This window comes from Apodemus sylvaticus, chromosome 20 (genome assembly GCF_947179515.1).
Source record: "Apodemus sylvaticus chromosome 20, mApoSyl1.1, whole genome shotgun sequence".
Taxonomy (NCBI): domain Eukaryota; kingdom Metazoa; phylum Chordata; class Mammalia; order Rodentia; family Muridae; genus Apodemus; species Apodemus sylvaticus.
This window is the reverse complement of record NC_067491.1, coordinates 2,370,983-2,379,622: the sequence shown is the minus strand read 5'-3', so window position 1 is coordinate 2,379,622 and position 8,640 is coordinate 2,370,983. Positions and strand designations below refer to the sequence as shown.

At 56.4% G+C, this 8,640-nt stretch overlaps 1 protein-coding gene across 2 annotated transcripts; it reads right to left on the bottom strand.

The window, feature by feature from the left end:
• Positions 1–650: 650 nt before the first annotated feature.
• Plpp2 (phospholipid phosphatase 2) lies at positions 651–8,640 on the bottom strand. Of its 2 annotated transcripts, none has more exons than XM_052165776.1 (6): positions 8,536–8,640; positions 5,969–6,120; positions 5,561–5,835; positions 2,407–2,464; positions 2,042–2,218; positions 651–1,408 (listed from the first exon to the last, which is right to left on the bottom strand). In XM_052165776.1, the coding sequence occupies exons 2-6, from the start codon at positions 6,002–6,004 to the stop codon at positions 1,292–1,294; spliced, it is 663 nt and encodes a 220-aa protein (XP_052021736.1). In that variant the 5' UTR covers positions 6,005–6,120; positions 8,536–8,640; the 3' UTR covers positions 651–1,291. The 2 variants fall into 2 exon arrangements, with proteins under 2 accessions (XP_052021736.1, XP_052021735.1); XM_052165775.1 differs by having other exon boundaries at positions 8,495–8,622.

Sequence of the window (8,640 nt, the reverse complement as noted above, 5' to 3'; positions counted from 1 at the left end):
ATTGGCTGGAGGATGCTGGCACGCAGTCACTTAACAGGGAGGATCCCCGTGAAAATGCAGGCTGTCAAAGGCTGAACACCAGCTACCAAGGGCAGAGGCATCCGGCATGCTCTCTGAGTTGAGCTGAATTCCTTGGGCCTCCTGGATTTCAGTGTCTGCCAGTGGCATACAGAGGATCCTGACCCAGCCTCTAAGGAGAAGAAGGAAATGGAGGGGGGAGTCGGTACTTTTGACTGTCCCCCCCAAGCTCCCAGATCCAAAGACCTGAAGGACATAAGGAGCCTGCCCATTCCCAGAGAAACACACACCTTGTCCTGGGATACAGCAAGACCTGCACCCCTCCTGCTGCCCCTGGGAGACCGGCCAGGCACCCTGGGAACACGATCAGGCACCTAACCAGCACTGACCATGAAGGGTCTGTGTTTTCTAAGCTGGACCTAGGATAAGTATCCACCACGCACAGAGGAAGGCCACAGTGGCTATGAGGCCTCTGTCTTGGCCAATATACAAGATACCCAGGACAGGTCTCTGTCCCCCAAGTCTCTCCTAAGACTGGCAGGTCCTGCACAATGATGCACTGAGATGTTAGGTAGGTGCAGGAGGACCTTCTACCTCACCAGGAGAGCTTGAAAAGCAACATGCACAGCAGAGACATTTGGTACAAAGTTTATAACACACCCTCCCATGAGACAGTAACTTAAAGTGTTTTGAAACAATCAGGAAGGGCAGATCCAGGAGGACCTACTTCCTATGCCTGGCTACACATTTGGTCCACATGGTCAGAGTGGGGACAGGACAGAACATCATGCCTGAGGGAGGGGCTTGGAGGCCCCGAGCAGTAATCTTCCACAGGCTTGAGGAAAGGATTCAGACCAAAAGCAATGTGTGACCTTCCAGGCAGTCCAAGGGTTGGCAGCCTTCTTCCCAAGGCCACCTGCCCACGCAGGCTAACAAAGTGTTTATCACCTTCAGGGCTGTCAGGGAGGGTGCTGACTTCGTGAACAGTCTCGGGCCAACCATTCCCGGGGCCATGCTGGGATGGCCCTCCTCGAAAACCCACTGGTGACAAGAGAAGCCCTCTGAGCAGGACCGCATCTTTTGAGACCATGCGATAGTCAAGGAATGCTGACGATGGGCCCTACCCACACTCAGGGCCACACAGGCACCCAAGACCCTGGTCCACAGTCACCAGCCAGGACCCCGGGACAGCTCCAAAGCCAGGAGTGCCTGGTCAGGGGCATGGGGCCAACACATGACTGGCCCACGGGTGACTTTCCAGCTTCCATAGCAGCTAGGGTCGGTCACCAAGGGTCAGCGTCAGCGACAGACTGGGCTTGCGCTCTGGCTCTTCACCCTCCTGGCAGGGCTGGGGCGGCCGCGATTTGAAGAAATCTGAAACGTAGCGGACCTGGGGAGGGGAAAGGCAGTGAGTAGGACTGGAAGACAAAGAAAGTCTTCTGGGGGCCCCCAAGGGAGAAGCTGAGGGGGGGGTAGTCATGTGGATGGGTGGGGCCAGCAGTGAGGGGCTGTTTGATGCCAATTCCACTCCTCAGAGGGGCTGCAGATGAGGAGTTGCCTTGGGAACCTTCTCCCCACCTTAACTTTTCAAATAAAGGCTTGAGCCAATGATTGGGCAGGAGGAAGTGGGAGGAGCTGAGAGTCGAGGGGAGGAGCCAAGGGGGATAAATAGGAGGGGAGGGGCTACGGAGGATAAATAGAAGGGGAGGGGCTACGAGGGATAAATAGGAGGGAAGGGGCTACGGGGATCCACAGCTAGGCTGCAGAGAGAAGCTCGTGGCCTGGAGAAACTGCAAATTACATGGACTAATATAGATGGGAATAGAGTAGTGTAGCCGGAGATCTGCCCAATCTAGGCTTGTAGCTTGTTTTGTTACGAGATTGAGATTTCTTTTACTGGGGAATTGGGTTGGAAACAAAAGTAGCAACAAGGGGCAAGCTCTGGGAGACAAAACAGCAGGCAGAGGTCGCGGGGCATCTGAGGCGGGGAGCAGATCCTGTAGGTCAGGCACGCAGCACTCACCGTGAGGCAGGCCACCAGGGCTCCCTGCAGGAGGCCGACGAGGACATCACTCCAGTGGTGCTTGTGGTCAGACACTCGGGTATAGCCCACATAGATGGCAAAAGCCACCAAGAAGAACTGAACGGTGGGCCTCAGCAGCCGGGCCCACTTCCAGCAGAGCCGGGCCTGCACGTACAGCTATCAGGACATCAGCCTGCTGTCAGCTGGGCCCACGAGTGTCCACAGCCTGCCCAGCCCGGGGCGAGAGTCGCAAGGCCTCCCACCCTTAGCCCCTCCTCCACACACCCCATTGTACAGAAGGGTAGACCAAGGCCCAGGGAAGGCGTGGCCCCATAAGGTCCCCCGGGAAAGAGATGGGTACTCACCGCCAGGAACAACATGCAGTACATGCCAAAGGAGGAGTGGCCAGAGTAGAAGGACAGCCTGGGAGAAAGGACAGCAGCTCAGATCATGGAGACCCACAGGCAGAGCCGCAAGCTCCTTGGGGAGCTGGCAGCCACGGAGGAGTGCAACTCGAAACTCAGGCAAACAGGGCCAGAGAGGTGGCTCAGCAGTTAAGAGCCCTGACTGCTTCTGCAGAGGACCCAAGTTCAATTCCTGGTGCCCACATCCTACTCTTCACAACTACCTATAACTCCAACTCCAGGAAATCTGATGCCTTTGGCCTCTGAAGGTACCTGTAGTCATGCACACACACACACACACACACTTAAAAGTAATAAAAATAAATTGTCTTTAGGACTTATTTTTATTGTGTGTGTATGGGTGTTTTGACACATCTCTGCGTGCCACATGCATGCAATGCCTGCAGAAGCCAGAAGGAGGCATCAGATCCCATGGACCTGAAGTTGCAAACTGTTGTGTGTGGACTAATTTGTGAGTTTTCAGAATCTAATACACATCCCCTGGAATAAAAATAAAAATTTAACCCGAGGGGAACTGGAGAGATGGTGTAACTGTTAAGAGCACTGGCTGCTCTTCCAAAGGACCTCAGTTCAATTTCCAGCACCCACACGGTGGCTCACAACCATCTATAACTCCGGTTCTCAATTCTTGCCTCCACGATTACCGGCCATGCATGTGGTATATAGAAACATGCAGGCGAACCACCCATACACATAAAATAAAACTAAAATTGAGAAACAAAAATTAACCTGAGGGAAGGCTTGCACACGTGACCCTCCCTCAGGAGGCCCTGGAGTAACCGTCTCCCCTCCTGACCCTCAGTTCACCAGCTCCAACCCCTGCCTGCTCCTGGAACAGCCACGGCCCGCAGGATCACACGGTCAGGCTCCCAATACTACAGTCGCAGCCACTGCTGTGACAGCTGGCGGTCTGGGTTGTTGGTCATCACCTCATCTTACAAAGATATTAGTCACTGCTCGAGCAGCAGCCAAAACCTATGCTTTGGAGACTCTGAGGAGTCATTCCCCAACCGGGCACCCCCAGAGCTGCTCTCCAACCTTAGCAGATACAAGAAGGCTAAGGCAGAGTCCCCAGCCCCACCCCAGCACCCAGAAAACAAAAGTGAAATGTATGTCCAATCCTGTTGACCACTATGCAGACCACAGACCTCATTCTAACAGGTCCACCCTCAGTTCCCTCATGTGAGCCATGAAATAGACAATGACCTCAGTATCCACTGTCCCTGTGACTCGGTGTCGAGTCACAGCTGTGGGTTTGATCTTTAGTACAGTCAGAAACAGACACAGACAAGAGTCACGGTTTTGCAACAACAAAAAATATCCCAGGCGTGCACATGCATAGCACAGCTAATAACTAGAAGCTGCCTAAGGAGCTGGGGAGATGGTCAGCCAGGACGGTGCCCCCTGTGCAAGCCAGAGGACCTTAGCCACCCTAATAATCACAACAAAGGAGGCAGTGCATTCCTTATCCCAGGACTGCAGCTTGCTGGCCAGTCCAACAGGACTGCACAGCTCCAGGTTGAGTGAGAGTCCTTGCCTCAACCTTTAAGGTGATGAGGGACTGGAGAGTGGACTCTGGGGTTGGGAGCGCTCAGTGCACTTGCAGAGGATGAGGGTTCAGATCCCAGCACCCACACAGCAGCTCACAGCAGCAGCTTCTAACTCCAGTTCAAGGGGATCTGGTGCCCTCTTCTGACCCCCATAGACTCTGGCAGGAATCTGATGTACATACAGAAAAACACACATACACATGCATTGTGTGTGTGTGTGTGTGTGTATGTATGTGTTTGTGTCTGTGTATGTATGTGTGTGTCTGTGTGTGTCTGTGTGTGTGTGTTTGTGTCTGTGTGTGTATGTGTGTGCATGTGTGTGTATGTGTGTGTGTCTGTGTGTGTCTGTGTGTGTGTCTGTGTGTGTATGTGTGTGTGTCTGTGTGTGTCTGTGTGTGTCTGTGTGTGTGTCTGTGTGTGTATGTGTGTGCATGTGTTTGTGTGTGTATGTGTGTGCGCACGTGCGTGTGTGCATGTGTGTACATGTGTGTGTATGTGTGTGTATGTGTGTGTATGTGTGTGTATGTGTGTGTAATGTGTGTGTATATATGTGTGTGTATATATGTGTGCATGTGTGTGTATGTGCGCGCGCATGCGCGTGTGTGCATGTATGTGTATGTGTGTATATGTGTGTGTGTGTATATGTGTGCATGTGTGTGTATGTGTGTGTATACATGTGTGTATGTGTGCATGTGTGTGTGTATGTGTGTATATGTGTGTATATGTGTGTGTGTGTATGTATGATAGAGAGAAAATGGGAAGGCACTATTGACCCACAAAGATATGGACACACACACACACACACACGCACACACACACACAAAGGGGTTCATGGGAAAACACAAGCACCAAGCTCAGGAAACTGCAACCAGTCACTTGAACCGTCCAGAGATGAGAACATCCTCAAGAATGACGAAAGGGACAGAAGCCAAGAAGACATTCTAGGCAGGTCATGGTGGCACAGACCCGTCACTCCGGCACTCAGGAAACTGAGGCAGGAGTTTGAGGTCATTCTGGGCTACATGGCAAAACGCTGTCTCAAAAAAATCTGAAAGTGCATTATGGATGTGAAAATGCCAATAATATTCAAAGTGAAAAAGCTCCAGAAGTCCTGATGGCTCACAGGAGACAACAGATAGAGCGGAGCTCAGCGGAGATTCCGGAGGATGCGGGACACACGGGCCATGCCAAGAATGAACAGCGGGGCCCAGAAGAGCAGGACAGCAGAAGAGAAACGATGCGAACTGCAAACAAGCAAACAAGCAACGGGACGGCCCTGAAGAAGCAGGAGCTCCGTCACCACAGCAGATCCCTCATCACACGCCTCAAGGCACGCGAGGAAATCTCCCCACCCCTGAGGGCTGGTCACTGCCCCGCAGACAAATGGACCCCGAGACTGCCCACTTGCATATCTGCCCTGCAGAAGACGGAGGGAGAACCATGTCTGCCTCCTCTGCCTGCGTCCGTGGACACATTTTCTCCATCCACCATGCCCCAGGCTTCCTGTCTGTCAGAGCCTTGCCAGGGCTGCAGCCAACACTCACCTGGCCTCGGTGACATTAGCAGGGCTGCCCCTGCACACCTCCAGCTGCACGTAGCCAGAGCAGTTGACCCGGCTCCAGTCAGGGTCACAGACAGCCAAGAAACTGGGTCGAAGGCGGCCAATCATGTACTTGGCCAGGTCGGTCAGAGACTGGCTGACGGCGGCCCCGAACAGAAAGGTTCCCAGCACCTTGTAGATGGCAGCCACATAGTTGTTGAAGTCAGAGCGCGAATAGAGACGGTCTGTGTACACCAGGTAGGCCTCCCCCGATGAGACCTGCCGACAGGAACAGCTACAGAGCACCAGGCACACACAGCTCCCACCGTGCCCATCCTGCGGGCGGGGGGCGGGGCGGGGGCGGGGCGGGGCGGGCCCATCATCCCCCACCCGAGCCCCCTTACTGCCTTACAAGGATGACAGTAGCTGTGATGATGACCCCAGCCATGAGTCCATGGGTGATTGTGTCTGGACGGTACGGGTACCGGATGGAGTCGTCTCCGCAGTAGAACCCTCGCTTATAAGGCGAGTTCACCAGGGTCAGGATGACGAAAGGCAGAGAGGCTGTGGGAGGCCGGGGAAGACACATGGTTCTCTGCAGTGCACATTCCTGCCCCCTGTTATCTGCAAGCCTATCATGGCCACTGTGCGTGTCCCCACTGAAAGCTGCTCCGCTGGCTTCTTTGAATGAACCCAGCTAGTGAGCAGCTCTGCCCTGCTATAGCCTGGCCTCACGTCAGTCCTCCCTGGAGCTGACTCTTCACCAGCATGCAGGGCCTTTGCACATACATGCAAGCACCGTGACTCCCCACATCTCACATGAGCCCCCCTCCTGATGAGCCACCCACCATGGAGTAACTGTTGCACTTCCTGGCTCCCCCCCGCCCCCGTAGAACCATATGGTCACCTTCGTGACCGTTGGCTGAACTGCCCCATCTGCATCGGCACAGCAGGACCCTCAGGGTGACTGTAGGGCTGCGCGGCTGTGTAGCTCACAGCCAGGGCACCACCAGACGGCCACCCCTTGAGTCTCTGCTTTATTTACTTCCTTCATGCCAAGTTCGGAGCCAATGCTAGCTACACACTGGACAAGATGGGCCCAGCCCCGGAGGCAGAACTCTCGGGCCAAAGCCAGAGTCACAGCCACTCTTGGAAGAATGGCCTGGCAGTGACGCTGTGAACAGAACTTCGATCTGAAGCCTCCAACCGAGGGCGGCTGGGAGGTGGGAGCCTGGCACAAGGACGGGCAGGACAGCGGGCTGCACCTGGCTCTGCAGGCACAGGAGCACTGACACCCCAAAGAGGCCACCCTACAAGTGCCCTTTGCTCAAGAGGGAGCAGCAGGGAAGCTGCGTGTTAGAGGGCGTGGCCCCAGGGCCTGAATGCTAGGTGAACACGGAGGGGACACTCTACATGCAAAAGGGAGATGGAAGGAAGGGCAGGATACAGTCCCCGAGCCCAGAGGGGGCACGATGCATGGGGAGGCCGACATCAGAAAGCTCAGAGGTGGGGCTGAGAAGTAAGGGGACAGGAGCAGAGTCCCCTGGGCGGGACACCGTCACAACAGTGAGAGAAGAGGTCGGGAGAAGGATGGCCCAGGGCGAAATCAGGGAAGAGGGGGAGAGCAGGGGAGAGGGGAGGAGGGGGAGAGCAGGGGAGAGGGGAGGAGGGGGGAGCAGGGGGAGGGGAGGAGGGGGAGTGCAGGGGAGAGGGGAGGAGAGGAGAGAGCAAGGGAGAGGGGAAGAGGAGGGGAGAGGAGGGGAGAGGGGAGGAGGGGAAGACGAGGGGGGAGGAGAGTATCAGAAAAGAGGTGGGGAAAGGATGTGGGCCAGCAGAGGGAACACAGACACACACACACACACACGTCTTCTGCACAGGGGAGGTCAAGTCCGGGGATCTGGCGACAGGAGCCTCACTGCAGACAACGGAAGTTAGCGAGTCCTCCGCGGCCACCGGGACAGCCGTGTAAGGACCTAAAGGCCCAGCGGAGCGTGGCTGGGTGCACAGCGTTGTGGGCCAGGACAGCGGCTCCCAGCCCGGTCCCCTTTCTTCCACCACCTGCAGTGGTTATCTGGAGGGGACGTCGTCCCCACCGACAGGAAAGGGCCTCCTTCATTCTGGCTGCAAGGCTTCCCTACCGCCACCCCAAGTCTACACTGCCTCCAGGGTCAGCCGCGTAGACTCTGGGAAAGGGCAGGCAGCACCGGCCTCCTGCTGCTGCGACTGCCCAGGTAGCTCTGCCCCTGGGGACCCAGGACTTTGCAAGGAAAAATGTAAACTATTCCCAAGTCCTGTAGTGCCTGGCACACAGTTAAAGCAACAGAAACGGCTCGACAAACCCATACACTTTAAAAGGGTGCCAATGCCACGGGGCCTCCCGGCTGCCACCGGGCGCAGCTAAAAAAAAAGATCCTTCCGGGATCTGGACGGTGGATGGAGGGGAGATGCAGAATGGGGGAGGACAGACGGCACCCCGTCGCCGCCTTGGGTTAGAATCCAGCCACTGTCCCCTGGGCCCCAACAAACACTTGGCCTTTGTTCGAGCCTGGGGGGTTCGGGATGCTCCTCCCCGCGGCCTGAACCGGACTGGCAGGTTTCTCTGTGCGAGCCCTGCCGTCCCCGCCTCCCGAGGGCACAGTGCTGGACCTTGGCCACGGGTCACTGGCCTGCAGGGTCTTGGTGCCGCCCCGCCTGTGTGAGTCACATCGCCCCGCGCACTCGAGCGACTTCCTGCTGCCAGGACCCTCCACCCGGGAACAGCTACAGGTAGACAGGCAGCCCCGATCCTGTCAGGCGCCCGGGAGGGCTGTGGGTGCTCACAGGGAAGTGGGGAGCATCGGTCACCATCGTCCGCATCTCAAACGCACACCGGCCAGAGGGACCCGGAGAGGCTGCGCCTGGGAAGGAGTCCCCACACACCCGGGGCTGAGGCTCTTACCGACCAACACGCACAGCACGTCCAGAAGCACGAAGACCCACCTCCGCTCCATGTCGCCCCCGCCCAGGGACGCCCGCGACCCCCCTCTTGCCCCAACTGTCCCGGCAGCCCCAGGATCACATGGCGGTGGAAACTGCCCGACTCAG

Excerpts from the sequence above, each read along its gene's own strand:
- Plpp2 (XM_052165775.1), bottom strand. The coding sequence starts at position 8,546 with ATGGAGCGGAGGTGGGTCTTCGTGCTTCTGGACGTGCTGTGCGTGTTG. Across the intron at positions 5,836-5,968 it reads TCACAGCTACTGTCATCCTT|GTCTCATCGGGGGAGGCCTA; the intron begins GTAAGGCAGTAA and ends TCCTGTCGGCAG. Across the intron at positions 2,219-2,406 it reads ACTGCATGTTGTTCCTGGCG|CTGTACGTGCAGGCCCGGCT; the intron begins GTGAGTACCCAT and ends ATGTCCTGATAG.